The sequence below is a fragment of the Strigops habroptila genome, chromosome 3 (assembly GCF_004027225.2).
Source record: "Strigops habroptila isolate Jane chromosome 3, bStrHab1.2.pri, whole genome shotgun sequence".
Classification (NCBI taxonomy): domain Eukaryota; kingdom Metazoa; phylum Chordata; class Aves; order Psittaciformes; family Psittacidae; genus Strigops; species Strigops habroptila.
The window spans coordinates 53,631,045-53,653,642 of NC_044279.2; the positions used below are offsets into that span (position 1 = coordinate 53,631,045).

The 22,598-nt window shown below is 37.6% G+C and overlaps 1 protein-coding gene across 1 annotated transcript in view; it reads left to right on the plus strand.

The window, feature by feature from the left end:
- LOC115605583 (potassium voltage-gated channel subfamily KQT member 1-like) overlaps positions 1 to 22,598 on the plus strand; it is a 482,515-nt gene that overhangs the window by 40,877 nt on the left and 419,040 nt on the right. Inside the window, exons 5-11 of the mRNA XM_030480260.1 lie at positions 1,939 to 2,017; positions 4,580 to 4,676; positions 9,497 to 9,637; positions 16,237 to 16,347; positions 17,201 to 17,296; positions 18,156 to 18,284; positions 20,754 to 20,916. Of these exons, the coding sequence (XP_030336120.1) occupies positions 1,939 to 2,017; positions 4,580 to 4,676; positions 9,497 to 9,637; positions 16,237 to 16,347; positions 17,201 to 17,296; positions 18,156 to 18,284; positions 20,754 to 20,916 (816 nt within the window). The remainder of the gene's footprint in view (positions 1 to 1,938; positions 2,018 to 4,579; positions 4,677 to 9,496; positions 9,638 to 16,236; positions 16,348 to 17,200; positions 17,297 to 18,155; positions 18,285 to 20,753; positions 20,917 to 22,598) is intronic.

Here is a 22,598-nt window from a genome sequence, read left to right on the forward strand (position 1 = left end):
GTAAAGGCAGAAAGATATGCTGAAGACCTAGAGTGTAAAATAGTACTGTTCGAACCAGTAAACTGGGATTAGTATGAGAAGCCTAAAGATTGGAAACTGGCATGAAAACTAGGAACAGAGAAGAAGCAAAGAGAAGAACAGGTTGGGGAGGGGGAAAATGAAATATCTCTGACATGTAGAACACACTTTCAGAAAAGCAGAAAGTACAAATGAAAAATCTATGTTACTGTCACTACCTGATTAAAACTATTTTCCTAAGTGTCAGTCTTTTCCCCCTCCAGTGCTGGACATCAGATGGATATGTATACATCTGATAATTTAGTAAGGATATCAGATGCATCATTTGCGTAAGGGCAAAGATCTGTATTATGATGCACCAGGAAGAAGACCGTACCTAAATTCTGAGTGTTTACAAATGTATGTTCACATACATGATAAAGGAACAGCATAAAAAATTTGGAAAGTCATGTACTCAAAAGTTAAGAGTATCCCAAAATGGAAGCTCTTTCTGTAGCCTTAACTTATTCCTCTCTATATCTACATTTTCATATAATTACAATTATTGTAGTACAGTCTTTACACTGATCAAGTGCTATCCCATGGGGAGGAATCCTGGTTTTACAAAGTAAAAATCAGACTGACACTGGAAATTAATCCAAGTTAGAGAGTGAAGGATACTGTTGTTGTAAAACTGCTGCAATATTTGTTTCAGCAACAACGTGGTTTGAATAAGACAGGAGAATGTTTAAAGGAGAGGAAAAAGTTACCCTTGTTGGAGGCAACTGTTGTTGCCTCTGAAGATGGATTCTATTCTGCATCTCGCCTAGGCATCACACGAAATCTCTGTGGCAGTAATTTAAATCAGTTTTCACAAGTGTGCCTCATTTTCTGGATGTCCAAATGAAGACTTTGAAGTCAGGTTACAGAGGTTCTGAGCTCTCACAGCTGCAAAAGTGAAGTTAGCAGGCACTGTTTTTTTTGAAGTGCAATATAATATTAAGTGCTGCGAAGAATAAAGTACTGCCTGTTTAAAACTGGCGAGGAAAATTTACCAAAATTTGCCCTCATTCTGTCTACATTCACTACTCATTTATAATACTATCCTTTATTTTCTGGTTAGAATTTGAAAGTGAAGCATTCAGATGCCCTAAACAGGATTACCACAGAAATGCCCATGAAGAAATTAGAAAAATGTCTTCTCAGAATAATGTGAAGAGTAGAGTTCAGTAATTAAAAGCAATAGACCTGTTCACTGAACTAGGATAAGAGAAAATAAGGGATGCTGGCATTGTGAACCCAATCCATCATTTGCATTATATAATGCTGGAACTCTGTAAACTGCTTAGTTGTGGAAAAAAAAATTGTACTCTGGAAACAATTATTTTTTCAGTCAGTTAAACTGTGTCACAAAGTAAACCAAAACCTCTGATTCTTTTTAGGCAGCCTTTGTTCTGACAGCTCCTAAACTTTGAAAGCTTGTCTTTACAGCTTTGATACAATTTTTGAAGTAAGTGTGTGTATGTGTATATGCCTATGATACTTGTCTTTTTGCATTTCATTATTGACCGAAGCAAACCCTTACTTTCCATCTTAAAAAGCCTTCAGCCAAAATGTGGATTCATTTCTAGGGTGTACATATGCCTTTGCCTTTGTTGTTTTTATGGCAAGCTGCCTCATCTGTCAGGATCTTTAAAATTTCCATTATTAAGTTCATCATAGAAGAAATGGTATTCATTGGTTTTTTGATGTGAAACTATTACATCCACTTACTCCCCACCAAATTTCAGCTAACGATTTCTGTTTTTAAAGTGCTTTCCTCAGTTTGTATTTGTTGTGTGTTTTGGTACTGAGAGCTAAATTTAACACATTCTTTCTTTCCTTTTTTCTTTTTTCTCTCTCTCTCTCTCTTTTTTTTTTTTTTTTTTTTTTTTTTAACAGATCTCATTGTGGTAGTAGCCTCAATTATTGTTCTGAGCATAGGATCTAATGGACAGGTGTTTGCCACCTCTGCAATACGGTATGTTCTTCTAGCAACTGTAGCTCTTAACAACCACAGATGTTGGGTGTATATCTAATTTCCCAATTTCTGAATTGGATGTATAAGTAATTTTCCTGATATAGGAAAAGTTACTATATTGAAACATTGGACAGTGGAAGACTGTGTGTTACTGTGTTTGGTCACTGGTTGGGAAACAACAGGGCAGAAACAAGGCATATTGAGAATAGTGGAAATACTGAAGCCAAGAGGAAAAACCTAAACTTTATGTTCTATATAAAACATCAAACAGCTCTCTTTCTGAGACAAAAGAGTATTATAGAACATCAGTTTATTTAATAAGTAATCCAGACAGCACTTAACTCTGTACTTTTTGAGTATGAGTAATGGCTTTGTTTAAAGAGTAATTATGCTTTGGTGGATTTGTTTGGCACAAGTAACTCATACCATACATGAACCAGAAACGTTTGATGTCTACAGTATTTGTTCAGCTTGCATCAAGTACTGCAAGCTTGTTTTGGGAAGTAGAGTGGGTAAATAGAAGAAAGGAATGATAAGCAGAGTAGGTGTACTTCCCCCTTCTTCTAACTTAACTTGCAAGATGTGCTACATGTTGCGTTACAAGCCTCTGATTCCCAATACAGTCTAATCACTGGGAAGTGAGAATATACAGTACTGTCTAAACCGTGTAGCTGTGTAGACAAACACTGGAGAGAACTACATGTGTAAAGTAATTTTAAGGTAACTGTTACCATAGAACATTAATCCTTACATGATGATAAAGACTCACTCTGGCAGCATGAATGTGATTTATTAGCTCATATAAGAGAAAAGGAGGGTAAATGTGAAAATTCCAAAGATTTTATTTAATTTCACTAGAAGTGTAGGAAGGACTTTAATGAAAAGGCCCGCTGTGGCTTATATACAGGGGAGCTACACATAGATCTCCCCCCTCCTGACATAAGCAACCAGTAAGCTATTGCATCACCTAACTGTATTGGTGCTCACTTATATTGGTTACATTAGATTACAAGACAACCTATACTTCATTGTCTTGTAATTCTTCTTGGGCTCTTCTTCTAATTAATAGGTTTTAAGTGGGTATTTTGAAGTTTCCAGCTAGATAAAACTATTACTCCGATGGCATATCAAACAAATAACAAAACATGGTGTTGCTATACCTAGTCACTGATACATGATTTGATAGTCAAGATTATTGTGTGCTTTACAAAAAAATGGCAAGCATTTGATCATTTGACTGTCAGCTGTGAAAGCTCAGAAAGCCTGCTTTCTAAATAAAGGAAAAGTTGGGTCTTCCAGAAGACAGTATGCGTTCCCAGTCTGAGTAACACCAGAGACTGAAGGATGGCACCATGCTGAGTTTCTGGTGTGACCCAGAAAAATGCAGCCACAGTGGAACTGAAATAAGAAGATTGAATTAAAAAACAACACTACTAACAACAACAAAATTTCAAGGATAGCTAAAAAGAGCTAAAAATACTTTCAGTGAAAAATTTTCAGGTAGATGAATTCAACATTCATCCTTTTCTGCTCTTCACTGTTTTGTGTCAGTAATAAGATAGTAAGATGAGTGTAGGCAAACAAAGTTCATTATTGAACAGGTGACTAGAATGAAATATTCCCATGGAATAAAATTCTGCTGAAGAACTACATAGATAATTCTTTTTCTTTAGTTGAAAATATTTGGAGTTTATGATTCAGTTATTGTCCTAAAATCACATATGACTCTATCTATTTCTAACTAGATGATTTCTATAACTTATACAAAAAGGACTTCAGTAATACCATGTTTGATTCACATCCTTCTTTTAGCAAATAGAGAAAAAAGTCTGCTTATATTTATGTTAGCAAAGCTTGAAGCACCACTTTTGCTAGGAAAATAAGGCATTTGAGAATTACCTTTCCTACGAAGAAAGTCTGAGGGAGTTGGGGTTTTTCAGCCTGGAAAAGAAAAGCCTCTGGGAAGACCTTAAAGCAGCCTTCCCGTACCTAAAGGGGGATTCAAGGGAGAGGGACTTCTCACAAAGGTATGCAGGGACAGGACAAGGGGTAATGGCTTTAAACTGAAAAAGAGGAGATTTAGATTAGATATAAGGAAAAAATTCTTCCCTGTGAGGGTGGCAAGACACTGGCACAGGTTGCCCAGAGAAGCTGTGGCTGCTCCATCCCTGGCAGTGTTCAAGGCCAGGTTAGACAGGGCCTTGAGCAACCTGATCTTGTTGAAGGTGTCCCTGCCTGTGGCAGGGGGTTGGAATTATGATTCTATCCTAATTAAGTAAAATATTCAAGTTTCCTCTGAGTTAGAAAGCATATAGTTTAGATTTTTTTTTTAATTGGTTGTTTTTCCAGTCAGTATTTCTGAATATACTTGAATATAATGAAATGTAATGAAACATGCTATATACTGAGATACTTCAAGTTTAAGATGTAACCCTAGCCAGAGACAGTGCTATCACATTTCTCTAATACGGCAGTATGTTAGTGTACATAGTCATATATGTATAGAAAGAGCAGTATTATTCTCAATCACTAGTTTTATTTCATGTCCAATTTTTCTTACAGGGGGATCCGGTTTCTCCAGATACTTCGCATGCTTCATGTAGATCGACAGGGTGGTACGTGGCGACTATTAGGATCAGTTGTTTTCATACATCGTCAGGTACTATATCTTTAAAAAGCCCTAGGATTTTGTTTACTTTAGTATATTCCTTTCATGGACTTCAAATCATAGCCTGGTTAAAGGAACAGTTACAGTTGCAAGAGAAAAAATACTTCATAGGTCCATCATGTGTTTCTTTCTACTTTTAAAATCGGAACATTATTCTTTACTTCAGGTCAGTGGCTAATAAGGTACCCATATCAGGGTTTTTTTTCTTTTTTTAAATTAACTTTTTGTTGTTATCCTTCAATATAATTTATTAAATGCAGTTATGTGGACTGCCTTTCATATTGCAAATACCGTTCACTGTCTTCACAGAAGATGTGTTCCTAGCTTGGTTGTTCTGTGGAAAAACAAATACTAGTAGAAAAGCCTAGATAGAACAAGTCAATTATTTAAACAGTTCTGTTTTCACTGCCTGAATGAAAAGCTTTCCAATCCTTTCTATAAATAAAAATACTAACTATGCTATGATAATATGCTAGAAAAGTTACTTATTCAAGGATGTATTCACAGAGGTAAATTTGGCTGTAAATTGTTATACATCTATTGAAGCTTTGAAACAGTTATTCTGCATAAAAGTTCATTAAGCAGGAAAAGCTTAAATGTTTTAGTGTAGACTTTTAAAAATTTCTAGTTGAAAGTTTCTTTTTGGGGCTTCATGGAATCTCTTGATAAAAAGCTGACTTAGCTTTATGAACATCATAATAAACTTTTATCATTAGCCTCTAAATCCTGCATATCATACTATGCTGGGGAGGGCTAATACTGCGCTACAAGTCTTTACATCAGACTTATAAGGGGGTTCTTTAACCTGCGCTTTATGGGTGTGGTTATGAGTGAGAATGGGAGGTACTTAATCCAAAAGATTAATTTAATGTTAAAAGTTACTTTTCTTCCCTTTATTTTTTCCCCCCAGTACTGTAGGAAATTTCATGTTATGATGGCAGTGCAACACTGATGCACACCGAAGTGCTCTAGTATAAAGCCTGCTTTTATCCTGTATGTCAGAATGACTTCTAACACCCCAAGTCTGTGTGGTCTTCATTTATTATGGTTGCATTGCCTGGATATCTAGCTAGGGCAGAGCTGATATCCAAACACACTTTCCCAACGTTTGGTAACCTTGATGACAGAGGTGTTTGAGAGAATTTTTTCCTGTGGGTTTCAAAGTTTTAGTCAAGAATCTGGAAACGCTATCTCCAAAATATAACGCTCAAGTCTTAAATGTCACAAACATAAATAGTTTCAGTGATTTAAAAGGAAAAAAAAATACCCTTGGAGAAGAGAATTTATGAATAAATTCTCCTGAAGTTCTGCTAATCCAAAGAAGTGATTACGATGATATATAAAACTCTACAGATCTGTAGTACTTGTCAGAGCAGATCACCCACTAACACATTAATAAAAAAAAAGTCAAACACACAGTTCTGTATTGACATTGGACAAGTGTAGCTGAAACCCTAGCATGGTACCAAAGGGAAGGGAAAATAGAACCTTTATTCCTGTCCAGTCTCTTAAAGAAATTTTTGTTTAAAAAGAAAAACAAAACAAAAACACCTCAGCTACTTTTTCCTTACAGGCAGAGTACAAGGTCCTCATTTATTTGTTGAGTCTGGTACTCTTTCAGAAAAAAATGGGACCCTGAACCCTTAAACAATGTGAGAAAATAAATTCACGTCTTGTGATCTGTGAAAATAACAAGCACTTGGACCTCTGTGGGCCCAGAAGAGCTTACTAAAGTTGTCACCAACGATTTCCATGTGTTTTGGAATTTTACATATAGCTGTATTAGCTCACTCAGGCCCGATTTGGCTAGGAAGCTCTTCTATTTTCAGCAGGTTGAGCTTATACAAACATTTCTTGCCAAAAGCAGCAAAACATGAGTCAATATCACATGTGGTGATGGAAAGACATGGAAAAATCATGCAGCTTACTGAAAAACTGAGTTAGCCAATCCAGCTCCAGCTTGTAATCCTCTCTGTTACTTTTACTTATTCCTCACCTTGCTTTGTGAGGTCTTCTACTGCTTTGAGGAGGGTGTTACTGATGAGTTGTGGAGTTAGGCTTTTTCTGGTATTTTTCCTCAGTGTTGTATTTTATATTGTGTAGTCCTTATTGTAACTGAAAATATAAATCTGTCTAAGTTAAAAAATGTGTTCACTCAACTCAAGTCAAATTTACCTTTATGCATATTTCTTTTTTATTCTTGCTCTTTCCTTTGCATATATGTATCTGAAAGTCCTTGCTGAAAACAGTCATTTGTATTAGGCAATACTCATTATTCTTAAGCTTTTCTATATTAAAAAAAAAAAAAAAATCACATAAATGTAAAGTTCTAAGGCCTGATTTCTGAAAAATGCATTTTGCTTTGAGGTCATGGATCAACTCATACTATTTGACATTGGTAGACACCATATCTCTTGAAGTATGTATTATTTCAAAATCTTCTGCACTCTCTCTTGAAGACAGTATTTATTAGATTGCTGCCATTGTTCTTAAATATAGGCATGTAGTATTTTCTCTATATATACACATGTAACATGGAGTGACATTTAGAAAAAGTCTAAGACAATTACATTTTTAGCTGGGTTTTATTTAAAAAGAGTTCAGACTTTAGATGAATATAGGACTGGAGCTGAGAAGTGTCAATGGTGAAATAAGCCGATTAGTTCTGTTGATATTTCAACCACTTCGAAAAGATCTCACATGCATATGCACAGCACTTCTGAAAAGCATATTTTTCTGCTCACTTCTGAAAAAGTCAGCACTTAAGCCAGAAGTATTCTAATTATCAGCCACTCTCTAATTCTGTCCTCTGAGACAAAATTAAAAGAAAGCAGTGATGGCCATCCCTCAATAACATGTAAAATCTATTAATATCTGAGATGTACGCAACATGCCAAAGTGTAAATAAAAGATTTCTGCTGATGTGGAAAGAAGTCACAAATCTACGAGAGAGGCAGGCAGAATGTTTTCTTTGTAAGCAGGCAACAAGAATTAGTCTCCATTTCTGTTGTAGTTTTCTATGGATCACTGAGCTTACAGTTTCAGGTGTTAAACAGTTTCATCTTGCATTGAAAAAACCTTGTGTAGAAAACCAAAAAGCTGTGAAAAATTAGAGACATGCAAAGAGTCAACTATAAATGTAAAAATAAGGAACTTTTCAGAGCAATGAAGTCATATCTACAAGTACACAGTGTAACATTATCATTAGAGGAAAAGATGAGAAAACAATGGTGACCAGCATAGAAATCTGAACTACTGGAAACTCATTTTATTTCCTCTTTCAGCTGCCTTGTTTAGCAAAAAGGCCTGCAAAAATTAAGGCTTAGTTTAAAAGACTTGCCCGTGGACAAAACTGAATATTATCAAAATTCTTTATTTAGGTCATTATTAAATTATTAGAGAAAAAACACCTAACTTTGCTTTGTGCCAAGATTGCTTAAAAACTTGCTGAACCTAGATTTTAATTAGTGCTATAGCAGAAGGAAGAGTGTGTATAGTTCCTGCTGCTGAATGCAATTGCTAGCTACCAGGGCTACATTTTCCTAGGAAGCTCTTATAAAGAAATGAAAATAAATAAATTAATAAATAAATAAATCTGAATGAAGTTTGGTGATAAAACCTGAACCTTCCTTCACAAACATGAAAACCTGACATACTTTATAAGTTGAAGCAATCTTTTTTAGACAGGGTTTACTTTTAAGTTTATCTTATGGGACTATTTCAATTCCTATATTGGTTTGGATCCAAGGGAAAAAAATAACTCTGTCAAGAATTTAAGGCAGATGCCAGTGAAGATGTAGTATGACGGTGTTTCACAACAAAGATGGCTAAATATGTGCAAAGAAAATAAAGGAATAATATGTGTTAACTATTGAAGCATTGTAAACTGCAAGTAATAAAAATAAGCTATTTTCCCTCATAACTAGGTGTTGGATTTTCTTGAGGCATAGATGAGTATCTCATTTGATTATAATGTAGTGCTGCGTTCATAAGCTTTACACATTTTTGCATCTGTGGCACCACCCATTTTGGCTTGTTTAAATGCACAAGAACATTTTTCCTGAAGACTGCAACAACTCTGTATCTAAGTCACATCCTTCCTATCCAAAAATCTGTAGGGAAACTGGTACATTCACAAGCAGTGTATCATGCCCTAACAAAAGTCCCTTCTAACAAACTGTCCTAGCTTCAAACAGTTTATTTTTTCAGGACTGAAGTAGAGGTTACACCTACCTAACATTTTATCTTAAAATTTTACTTTATCTTCACATGAAACTGCTAGGCATCAACATTCAGTCTTAAGCAATCCAAATACCAGATACACAAGTTCATTGCTTAGATGTGGTCATAATCACAAGACATGGTTGTTATTTCTTAACTGTTATTTTAGTGTACTGTTCACAAAGTGCATCTCTAAAGCTGTTTTACTACTTTTCAAATGTAGTAAATTCAGATTTCAAAAATACATTTGTTATTTTGAGTGGGCAGTTGAATGGAACAATTCCCATTTACTAGAACAATTCCCAAAAACACTAGAGATGTCTTACCCTACATGTAGCTGTCCAAATGATCTTGTATAAATGATGGCTTCTTGAATTGTTTAGTTGTGTATGAATAGAAATGAATATGAATAGAAAACAAGTCACTGAACTACCTGTTTTACTGGAAGCAAATTTCGTACCTGAAATATAATTTATTAATTTTTCTGCTGTGATGCAAAAACCCCACCAATATTTACAATGTTTTACAATGATTGACAGAATATATATGATGTAAAACTTACGCACTTGTTTGCTTCCTTTTTTTAATAGGAACTCATAACCACATTGTACATTGGATTCTTGGGATTAATTTTTTCATCCTATTTTGTTTACCTTGCTGAGAAGGATGCAGTTGATGAGGATGGGAAGACAGGTTTCTCCAGCTATGCTGATGCCCTCTGGTGGGGTGTGGTAAGTCTTTACCAACAAAATGTCTGCGCAAACTTAGTATGTGAGATTTTCTGTTCAAGTTGTGAATTTTTTAAAAATCTGTAACTTCTTTCCTTGCAAAATGTATTTCTATAGGGAAGCTCAACAACCTTTTAAAAAGGATACAAGAAAAAATATAATAAATACAATTAAATTATGTTGGCATTAAAATATATTGTGAAAGCATGACAGCAAGCCCTTAGCAAAAGACATTGAATGTTTACAGATACAAAAAGTCCACATTTAAATTCACAGTTCAAAAGAGTATAAATACCCTCCAAAGCCTATACCACTTCTTTTAAACTCCACTTACTTATCTGCAAAAGGTGTGTAACTTTAAAAGTATATTCTATTTGTGGAAGTTGGATTAATAATGCTATTTTGTTGGATCTTTTTGTGTAAAGCTCACTTTCTCAGTATTAACACAGACCTTGATGCAGGTTACAGGTTCTGTGGTTTTTTGATAATTTCATGGTTCACTGTAAAGGTAAATAGCTCCATCAAGAGCAGCTGACAACTATTTTGGATATCGACCATCAGTTAGGGTCAGTGCAAATCTTTGGTGAAATAAAAAAAATATCATTAAGGGGGAAGTAGCAATTTGAGAGCATTGTGGTAATTATTGTGTGCATGCCCAGAATCAGCTGAAAAAGGAATAGATAGCTATGAACAGAATACGAGACCAGATTGTTTCTATACTCGCTTCATATGGCTCTTCTCATCGTGTTTCTCACTGTGACTCATGCTTTCCTTCCTTATTAGCTATTGCACGAACCATGTCTTCTCTTGTGGTTCCTTTTCCCCACTTAAGAACCTCATATACTTTATGAATTGGCTGTCTCATTATAACAAACTCAAGGAGATTCATCATGTCAGTGCTAGTGACAGAGAAAAATGAGAGGACTGAAACAGATGCAGAGACACCAACTTCCAAAGAGAGAAGGGTGTATTTCAAGAGTGATTTGAAACACAATAAACTGGATTTGTTCCTAGATGATAGACTTGGAAAATGCCAAGATAATTATTGGGCCATAACCCAATTGTTTATCTGCAATCAAATAAACTGGTAAATAAGTCCGGGATGGCAGACAAAAAGTTCCTAATAGATGTGTTTCTAATTCTTAGTTTAGATGCTGCGTAAGCCTCCACTTCAGTGAAGTATACAGAAATACAGATTATACTACATGTAGCCTAAGTTACCACTTTTTAAGTGATCCAGTATAAAAATCTTTTAAATATTAAATTCATGTCATTAAGTTGTCAGGCAATCATCTCTTTTGCAAAGTATCACCTTGGCTATGCAAAACAGTACAAACCAAGAAGAATCTAGTAAAAATGAAAAATCCACTAAATGGCCAGATAGACCTAATTATCTAATGTGCTGGGAAAAAATAAACCCATGAACTAGCCTATACAACAATCACTTGTGAAAGTCCTCAATAAAATATGATAAAGTTTTCAGAATATGAAACCTCAGAGTTGTAGACATGGGATAACCTCTAGCTAGCAGAGGAAAAGGATAAATGTCCCAGAAGCAGAGATTGTGCTGTATTTAAAAAAGAAAAGTAAAAGAATTAGGGTGTAATTGACATTATGAAAGATACCCCATGTCTACTTTAAGAAAACAAACCAGTAGACAGGCTCACTTATTCTGCTATTACTTGAGTAGTTCAGCTCAAATATCAGTGTTCAAATGACTGAACACAGTGGAATGCAGCTACTGTTTCTGCCTTTATTAATTGCCTAGCTGAATAGTCTGTGAAGTACATCTAATTAAAAGTGGGGCTGCTTGTGACAAGTTCAGCAGCATTAGGGGCTCCCATAGAAGTCTGTGCTAGTTCAGCTAAGTCTATGAGAAATATCTCATAAATTTTTCTGCATAGCGAAGTTCCAAAGAGGCTTGTAATACCATGTGAATTAGAAAGACACCAGTGAAATAAATGGAAAGCATATACTTTATTAGTGAGGAGGTCTTAATTTAATAAGTAATCATTAAAGGATGGTGATTCATATTTGCTCTGTGCAATGTCTTTGGTGTTTCATAAAGTAATTCCTAGGCCTGTAACTGCAAAAGGCCAGAAATGCCCAGTTTCAGACCTGAATGGGAAGGAAGAAGAACTCCTTACCAAACTGAGGGGAGCAAGGTAGAGTAGAAAACAAAAAAGGATTTCCAGCAATCAGTTTGGGAGCTAGCTATGGTTTTTTAGCATCCAGTTCTGCCCATGTATGTTCATGCAGGGGTTATTCCTGCATGTAATAAAACTTTCCTGTGAAGCCAGTGTGCTTTTTCCACCTTTCCTTCCCTTCTATTTTATTTTTTTTTAGCTCTAGTAATCCAAAACTTGCTTTATGATTTGCATTGAATGTTCAGATATGGATTACAATATATTTTTAAATGCTGGAAGACACAGCCTTGATTCGAATAAAGAGTAAAACATTAAGGTAAAAAAAGTCAGGGTGTGTTTATGTAAGCATATTTTGTTAATAATTTGGGTGTAAGGAATTTAAAAGGAGTGCAGTTATGAAGACCAACAGATAAGTTTAAAATATGCATTACTTTATCTTGCTGACATGTATGACTATGTAATTCACAGCATATGTATATGCCTTGCAAAGTGTTTAATAGGTTTTGTTGTTGTTTTCCAGAACTTGAGTTGTTTTGTGTAATAGCAAGATAAAGTCAGCTTTCTCTTTCTCTAGCTGTGTGTGGCACATGAAGAACACTGTTTAAATTGTTGTTTGAGCTTTTCAGACATCTAGGTCTCCTCAGCATTAGTGAGTCACGGTGCAGGTGCAGTTCACAGCTGGGAACAGTGACAAAGGACAAAGTGAATCAGTTTCTTTTTTTTTTTTTTTTTTTTCAAATCTTCTGTAACATAGAAACACAAATGTGGAGTTACTAGGGATTGAAATTTGATTTCACTTTTGCCTTTCAAAACTGAACCATAGGAAAATAATCTTGGTAGCAAGTATTTGAAAGTCTTATGTGTCTGACAAAAACCACAGTGTGTGTTATGGGTAACATTTTGCTTTGAGTAGAAAGTGCAAGCTTGCTGAACTTGATACAAATGACCTGAAAGGCTTAAATATGAAGAAAAGGGAAAATAAAGAATGAATGAGAGTTGGAATTAAATGCTAATTACACTCACCCGCTCCAGTTAAATGCAAGGTTGTTTCACCTAGGTTTGGCAGGCACACATATTAAACTGCAAAGAGATATCAAAGGCTTGTGGTATTTTATAGGAAGCCACTTTCAGAAGTTATAGCATATTAGAACACATGCAAAAGCATTTCCAACAGCACTGTCAGTCTACCAGTATTGCAACCCATGTCACAGCAGTTTTTGTCCTTCCTGGGTATTTTTTCTTCAGGAAAGAAGGGCATGCAGGAGGCTTCTCTTCTGTTGGCCCTTCCATGCTCCTCTCTTGCTGATAGTAATGCTTATTGGTTTTGCGGCAAACAGGGCTATTGTGTACCACTGAACTTGAGTTAAATAGTTGTTCTAATAGGTGTTAGCTGACAGAGGTACTTGGGATCAATTGCTCACAATTTCCGGTAGTATATTTCCATGCCAGAGGCAGCAGTTTGAACCCCTTTATATTTACTGGTTTTTGATGTGTGCAATTCTGACTCTTCAAACTTCAGATCATCTTAAAGCATGAGAGAAGCTCTGTTGACTTCTAAATTAGAGTTCTTCCTTTTTTGAAGTGTACATATATGTTTTCAGAGCTTGTTTTAGAACATGTGCATACCAGATGGAATGTGTTGTAGTAAATCAGTGTTGCAAAGGAGGTGTCATTTTCCAAAGTTTAGTTATTAAACATTCTCTGAGCAGATAACTAATAACTTTTGGATATACAAGGAGAACAACTTTCTGGTTGTGATTAAGAAAGCCAGAGAATTATATTATTTATAATCCTTTCCACATACTTCAATGCACTAATTAGATTACCAAGAAGTAACCTTCTTAAGGTAGCCAGGGATAAAATTTCTGAGACGTGTTCAGGCACCTGCAGGAATCTGCCAGCCAAATGCCTGCTGTAGAGATGGAAAATCATCTTTTCTGTGGTTACAGTTTTCATGCTGTCTTCCATAGTAACGTTAAGGCAGCTCAACATTACTGCAGTTTGTTTTTAAGTCCTGAGTGCTGGAGAAATAAAAAAACCCAACCCCACTAAAACCCAACAAAACCCCCCAAAATAACAAGAAGCCTTTCATAAGAAAAAAGAGAGGAAAAGGAAGGAAAAATCCCAGACTTTAAGGGGTCATCTGGGTGCACTGAGGAGTTGAAGTGCCTTTAAAGAAACACTGCTTTAACTTCCTCCACTCCTCCACTAATACATACTGCATTTCAAAGCTGAATTTTGGGGGCTGGCAAGCACATCTGTTTGTACTGCTGGTAGTACACAGCACCTGTCATTTCATGGGCAAGCCATATTAAATCTGGACAAACACCTGGCAAGACAGAGCTCCTGCTGAGAGCAGTTTGCAGTTCAAAGTAACAATATTCATTAGCGGATGTAGGTACCATGAAGCTGACTTTATCAAGTGAGAAATTCATGAGGAATAAACACTAGCCTTTTTTTTTTTTTTTAACTTGTAAAAGCTCACTTTGATAGTGGTTGGTCAACCTATGGGCTAGCTTCCATACTTGACCTTAGGCTTACGTCATTACTTTGATATCACCGTGTCCAGTTCTGAGTTCCTCAGTACAAGAAACACAAGGAGCTACTGGAAGGGGTCCAGTGGAGGGCCACAAGGATGATCAGGGGTTTGGAGCATCTTTCGTATGAGGAGAGACTGTGGGAGCTGGGCCTGTTTAGCCTAGAGAAGAGCAGACTGAGAGGGAATCTCATTAGTGCATATAAGCATCTCAAAGACAGTTACCAGAAGGATGGTGACAGGCTCTTTTCCGTGGTGCCCAGTGACAGGATGAGGAGCAATGGCCATAAACTGAAATACAAGAAGTTTCACCTCAACATGAGGATGAACTTCTTTACATTGAGGGTGGCAGAGCACTGGAACAGGCTGCCCAGGGAGGTTGCGGAGTCTCCCTCTCTGAGACGTTCAAAACCCACCTGAACCTGTTCCTTTGTAACCTGCTCTAGGTGGCCCTCCTTTGGCAGGGGTTGGACTGGATGATCTCCAGAGCTCCCTTCCAATCCTAATGAATCTGTGATTTAAACTCTTTGCTGGACATGGCCGCTGCCGGTGAGTCTATCACACTGTGAGGCTGGGCCCAGGGTGGTGAGGCCCCTGTCCCACCAGCTGTGGTGGGACACACACCTTGGCTTGTCTTGGGCTTTTTCTTTGGGATCATCTTCTGCTGGGGAGCAGCTGGCCCTTGTTACATTACAAACCCCTCTGATGGACCAGCCTTTATATGGACTCTGATTGCCTCACAGAGCTAACTTTTCACTGACTGCTGGGTTCCTAATGAGTTCTTTTCCAGCCTAGTGGGGGTCATTAGAAACAGCCCCAAATGTCTGTCCCACTCAGGATCTCCTCACCTCTGTAGCTTTTCAGGGGTGGCCTGACACCCCCACAGTAGTCCCTCTACAGCTTGTGGGCTGATAGCTAGAATTTGCCTCATCCCTGTGGATCCATATGCTGGCTACTGCCCCTAATTCTGACCATGACCTGTGGGTGGACCTCCTGGCTTGATGTTGGACCTGCCTCACAGCTGTCTGCGATACTGCCTTATAATCTGGATTCCTGGTTGGATCTAACTGTTCTTTCTGCATTTCTTTTGTTTGGGTGCTGTGGGACTGGGTCCTGGCTGGAGAGGCACTACCCTGCTGGTTATGTTATCTCCCTTGACCCTGGGCTCTCTGTCCCTTAGGTAGTACCTGGGTCTTGCTACAGCCTGATAAGTAGGTCCTGTGATTTAAATGCTCTTCTGAGTGTCAAAGAGGTGTATTTGTAGATGGAGGGAAAAAAGCTGAGCATGGGGCTTAGCTGTATTTAGCTCCTCATCTCCTGCCATATTTACTTTGGGAGATTACCTATCCTGGAATGGTTGTGTGTTCCTTCTTTTACTCTGACAATTCAGATAGGATGGTGTTAGTCTGTACCTTTTCCTTCCTGCCAGCACAGGGCATAGCTTTTACCCTGCTGCAGCTAGTGTCTCTGCCTGACTGCAGAGTTTGGCAAATGTCTGTGGATTGGTTGTGTGCAAGTCAGCACTTTCAAGGCTTTCTTCTCAACTCTGTGGAACTACATTTTCAAAGTGAAAGCAGAAATACTGTAAGCCTATGATATCAAGCCCACAGGGCTAATCCTTGAAGTTTTGGGAGGGTGGAAGCAGCCAGCTACAAACTGTGAGAACAGCCATCCCGGGTCCAGACTACTGTTGCATCCAAAACAGTTGTGAATCCCTGCTGAAGAATGTAAAAACAGGGTAAAGCTCTAGTGATGTTTAGCGTACTCCTGTGGTTTCCTTATGCACAAATCCAAATGCTGTTGATCCATATGTATCTCTTGACACTTCTCTACTTTTTTCTTTCTTTTTTTTCCTGCCCTTTTTGGGGAAACAGAAAGGTACTGCATTGTAATGAATCAGATGTTTGTTTCTGACCTAGGTAACGGTCACAACAATTGGTTATGGAGACAAAGTTCCCCAGACATGGATTGGGAAGACAATAGCTTCCTGTTTTTCAGTATTTGCTATATCTTTCTTTGCTCTGCCAGCGGTAAGTACAACTTGGATCCCTTTACTAAAGTATCTGTCAGACTTGGGCTCATAATTAGGTAGTTTTAAATTGGTGCCTTTGATAGGAAATAATGGGGTTGGGTGTCGCTTCAGAATGTGGACACACACATCCTCAAGTGTATGTTTGTATGTCTGTGCACACACACACACGAATGAAACTGCTGTATCTTTACTGCAGTTGTTTTGGAGATGTGGCCTAGAAATGAGGTAAAAATAATTTTCACTACTTTGAGAACAGCTCTTTGGGTCTTCAGATAAATGAAGGAGGAGGGAGATGAAGAGAGGAACATCAAAATATTTAGAAAAGGCAAAGTACACCTTAACTAGCTATCAATTTTAGCAGAAATGATGAAATTATAAAGCATATCTTTGGCTTCTGTGCTCAGTTTGTCTGGAAAATCACACTGGGATCTGGCTTTAGTTGTGGTTTGGTTTTTGCTGGTGGTTTTTTTTGTTTGTTTATTTTCTCGTAAGGAATTAAAAATAAGTGCAAAGAATAGCTGTAGATCAGTCATGTGACATTGACATTTGCTTCTGCCACCATTGGGTAGGGCTGCCTTTGGAACGTGACAGTCTCTGACTAATGTTACCTGTAGATCACAGGAATAAACACATGCTGTTCATTGAAGTTACATGATGCCAATATGAACATGCTCAATTTCAAATTTATTTGTTGAAATAAATAGAATTCTATCACTGTGGACATTTGAAAATTCAGAACTTTTCTTTTTCTAGGAAAGTCTTATAAAATGTCTTTCTTTCTTATGCAAAGTATTTATTTTAGGCATGTGAAGCCATACTGGAGTATGACTAGTAATTCTGATTATATTTAGGGTATTCTGGGATCTGGTTTTGCCCTGAAAGTACAGCAGAAGCAGCGTCAGAAGCATTTCAACAGACAAATCCCAGCTGCAGCTTCTCTAATTCAGGTAAGGCCCCTAATGGTAAAATGTTTAGGTGAGTATTGGAGAGGCAGTGCGACCTAGTACCGAGAATCACGGTTACTAGACTTTACTGTAAATCTATGACTTGTGCTTAACCACTTTGTCTTTTTGATCCGCTTCAGTCACCAGATAGAATTAAATAATTTCCTCTCCCCCCTCTTCTGAGTGAGCATGGGAGGCTTTACAAACCTGATACGCACAGGCATGAGAACACTAACTGGGTGCAATGAGTCTATTTAGCAAAATAGTAAAGAAAATAATCTTTAATAATTAATTCCTAACTTCCTTTTAATATTCCCTTAGGTCCTGTGCAACTGCCAAATCCTGAGGTGATGAGTGTGTGTATATGTTTACACACAGCTTAATTTAGAAAAATGTTCTGGCATAACTGTCTGTACGATAATACAAAGAATGCGGCAGCATGGTGCACAAATACTCAAACATGGACCACTGTGGAAAAAAGGAAACAGCAGTATTCTAGGATGCTTGTGGGCATTTTATGAGGAGGTTTTGGTTTTGTTTGTTTGTTTTACTGTGGGCAGGTTAGACCCTGGCTCCTAGAGAGAACACTACAAAGAGTGTACTTAAGATCAGTGTGTGCTGAGTGTGTTTCCTGGTGCAAATTATATTTACCACAGTTGTATACAGGAAAGAGTGTATTTTATTAGTCATGGTGTGATGTGGTACAGCACAGTCACTGCAGTCAGAACCCCTTTGCAGCATGTTTACATCGGTTGAAGATTTTGCTGTCAGTTTGATTTGCAGCCACATCTGACTTATCTGTCTTGCAGGACAACAGTGACTGCTTTTTCACTGATATTATTGGGTTTGGATTTTATTATAGACTCTGTGGCGATGCTATGCAGCAGAGAAATCTTGCAGTTCTACAGCAACATGGAAGATCTATGTTACATCACCGGTGCAAAATCCCAAAAAACCACCAGCGCCATCTAGCCCTAGCCTGAGAAAACAGGTAACAAAGAGTTGGCAGAGCTCTCTTCTGTTCTCACTTTTAATTTGATTGGCATAACTTGCCAAAATCCTTATGAAGTGTCCAAAGAATTTGGAGAGCCGAAAGACATTTGCAATGGGACATTTGGTTGCTTTCCTCATGCCAGAGCATGAGTAGTTTAGTTTTTCCTAAAATGTTCCTGAGGGACAAATGTCTTCTCATCTTAAATCTGTCCTGGTGCACAGACAGGTGCCAATTATCCGTTGGTTTATCCCCTCTGAAGTCTCCTCTACCTTCCAAAAGGTAGTGTAAGTCAATGATGACACTTCCCGATTTTGCATTCATTTTGCATACAGGAAGAAAAGAGAAAGCTAGTTTACAAATTTACAGTAACATTCAACATGTGGCTGACCGTATCTGTGCTTTTCTTGCTCAAGCACTTCTCTCTGTGGTACTTTTATTTGGGGTGGTGTGTAGAAATTTGGGCAAATTCATGAGCTGTGGCTGCAGTAAAGTGGAATAGTGTTTGTCTACACAGGTGGGATTGCCTAAACACAGTTATGTAGTTTTATTGGCAAGCTCGCTTAGCCTTCAGCACCCCTTCTAGAAAGGCGCAGGTCTGCTGCAGGTCTAGCTCAAATACTCAGGGTTTCTAAAGTGATGTTATAGGCCTGGATTTAGGCAGTGAAATCCCATTGATCCCTATTCTCCAAAGGAGAATTGCGGTGGAATTTCCCCACAGCACATGTAGAAAGCTGCATTGGCATTATCTGTATGCATATGTATATATTTTGGTGTTGCAGCAGTGCAGTCAGTGTTGAGCAGAGTATAACTTTGCCATGAGAGTAGCACTTTCATAACTAAAGGTAGAAAAGCCATGAGGAAAAGGGTAAAGCTGAAGTAAGGCTGCTTAGTATGTGCTGCTGAACAGCAAGCCAATCCATGGTTGAAGAACTGGTAAAAATGGACAGTTTTTAGTGCCCTTAGTATTTTCCCTCCGTTTTCTCTAGAGAGGGATTTCCCTAATATATTACTAAACCTGAACTTCCCTGTGAACTGCTGACCCTAATTCAAGAACATAGTAACGGTTCTTTCATCTCTTACAATGGATTACCTTCCCTTGTCAAAGGAGGCTAATGCTTTCTTTCTCTATGTAGCCTCTTACTTTAAAGACTTGCACGTATATTGATCATCTTGAGCATTTTGTTCTCCATAGAATTCCAAGTTTCTTTTCCTGCTATGACAGCCCATAATCTTTGCTTTTAAAAGCTTTCGGCGCATTATAGCACATCCACTGTCTACAATAAATGTCCATTTATGCTATTTTTTGTCCCCCATTTGATTAATTTCAAACATGTTTAGTTTAATTGCTGCAGAGCTGAACAGAAAAATGAATTCCAAAAGACTGGATGCAGGCAGTAATAAAACAAGAATTGGTTTACTTAGACCAAGCAGCATTGTCCCATTTATGAATATATTGAGCTTGCAGCTATTTGTGTTGATATGTGCAAATACACATTCTTAATGGTGATGTTTATTTCTAACTGCATAGTGGTCAAATCAGTGGCCAGAATTTTGCAGAATTGAGTGCAGTAGCCTTTGATCTCAGGTCCTTGTCAGAAGATTCCTGGAGCAGCAGGCAAATTGAAATATGGCTCTTTCTTGCCTCTATTTTGAGGTGTGCGTGAATAGCAGAACCAGGTGGGATTGGAACCAAAGGGTAGGTAGTCACTAAGACTGGAAATAAATATTGTGAGAAGTAATATTTATATAGCTACGTAGAGGCGCCATCCAGGAGGCAGACAGCACATGCCACGTAGTCAGTATATGAGTGGCTGTTATGTTGGTCACTACCAGTCATAAAGACAGAAAGACAGATGGAGACCAGCCTTGCTCGGCACCAGCTGACTCTAAACCTTCTATTCCCTGCCCCCCCACCCCACCAACTTCTTATATGCCAATTGTAGGGTGTTTATTAGATTGCCTCTCAGGCTTCTAAAATCACAGAACTTCAACTTTGGAGGCAGAAGAAAGGTTTTATTTTCTCCTGATATGCCTAATTCAGCCTTTTAGGTAAAGATGAAATTTTCTTTAGTTGAAAAGACTGCACAGTGCCTAGCTCATAATTCGAAGTCTGTGGGTATGTTTAATTAAATCTTTAGAAAGATGTTATAGCCAAGCTGGTGTACTCGGTTAGTATTTTGAGTGCCTTGAAGTCTGGACCCAGTTTGGGAAATTTTGCTAGAGATTTTCAGAATGTGCTAGGTGTCTTCTCCCGTGAATAAAATTCTTACCAGATTTAAGTTGATAATTCAGAATCAGCCCCTTTGAGAACATTAACCAAGGTTGTAACACTTTCGCTGAATTACAATTGCATTCTTCAAAAAAAAAAAAACCCCAAACAACCAAATTTAAATGAATTTACTGTATAGTGAAGTTCATATGTAGTATGTAGTATCTTCTGATTTCATCCTATTTCTACTTCCACAGGCTAGAAGATACAAAAGAAAAGGGAAACTAGGCTGTAGTAATGGTTCTGCACCTGTAATAAACCCAGGAGAGAATGCCTTGTCTGTCCCACAGATCACTTATGACCACATTGATGGACAAGAAGACAGAAAAGATGTGTCTTTCTACATTGATGAACCCAGAGGTAATTTAATTTTACTTATGTTCAGGTTAGCATTTTTTAAGAGACAATATTAAAGTGAATTAAACTGATGAAGGGAATATTTCTGGGGGGGGGGGGGGGGGAAATTAATCAGTAAAGGAAGGTGCCTCAAACTAAGGATAGTTACATACCAAAAACAGGGGGACACAAATTAAAGGAAACCTTCAGATTCATGTGGTGTGAATATCAAAAGAATTTTCTTGGTATACCAAAGTTAAGATGGTGGAAATATTGTTAATTCTACCTTTTTTCAATTATCTCAGAGATGGATGGAAAGCTTCTTCCGATCTACCCCATTTTTAAACTTTACCCCACATAAAGCCTGAAGGAAGGAAAATAAAACAGAAAAAATGTCTTTACTTTTTTACAGTACCTCTTAAACACTGTGCAAATAAATTATTATAGGAAAAGCTAAATATTTTTATGCCTATGCCAACCATGAGGTCTTGATAAGTAGGTTTTTTTCTTGCTTCGTTTAAAGTATTGTGTGTTGTATTTCAACCTGGAGACTGGTTGAATTTCACTGCTGTGCTAAGGTATTGCTTTGTTTGTGGAATTAATTTTAATTAAGTTTGTAGTGGAAATGTGGGTATGAAACAGTATTGTTTACTAGAAAGTCAGGGTTTTTTCTTGAAAGCTAACTTTTCCACCTTTGTGTTGATTTCCTTTGTCTGATGGGATTGGGGGAAATTGTGCTAGTTCTGGATCTGCTAAAACTTTAGCTCAGTGGGAGATTGTTTCTTCATAGTCTGAGGAGTTATGTTCCATACTTACAGGCATGTAAAGCCTTGCCAAGTTACCTGAGGTATCAAAGATGCTGGCCCTAGTCTAAAGTATGTTGTCATGTGGTGCTTTGTCTTGAGGTTTATCAAAGACAGATGAAAACCTAACATCAACTCTGTATAAAATTGCTACTCTTACGTGACATTGCAGCTGACACACAATTTCAGCCTGGAGAGAATATGGCTGTAGTCTTGATGTGATGGCTTCTTTAATAAAAACTACTTTAGATATTTTTACCCCAGAGCGAATATATAGTGTCTTCTGTACTGAACGTTAATCAAAGGTAGGAGTTTCATTGGGTTGCTCTGACTTTATGGCTTCCTAGATTGTATTGTCAATGCAACTGTCATGTATGCCACAACAGTCAGATGTGGAATAGCAGGGATCTGAGAGCTGGGGCATACTGAAGCATATCTGTAGGGAATAGGAGCATCTGACTCCCATAAAGATTTAGAAAGACCTTCAAGTCTCTGCTTCATGCAACAATAGCCATGAACTGCCATTCTGGAAGAGTTTCTTTCTTCCACTGATGGAGGTTTTCATTACTCCTCATGTTCTTCTTTGTGTTATAAACTTTTATAAATCTTGTATCTGTCACTTTGAGGTCAGAACGCTTTTCAGCAGTGGTGGTATTTTAATTGTTGTTTGGCATTTGCAGTGCTTTTTATAGAGTTCTGGGAAAGCGGGTGAAAGGTATGATTTATAAAGTTGCTCCTTTAACTACATGTCTCTTAAGAGAATACTATGTTCATTCTCAGTATGTTTATTAGAGCTGTGCAGCTTCCCTTGCTGACTATGTAATAGCAGATTTTGCTTAATGTATTTTGATATTCTGGTATCAGTTGGTAATGGAGAGAAGCAGCAACGTGTTGTGTAACTTA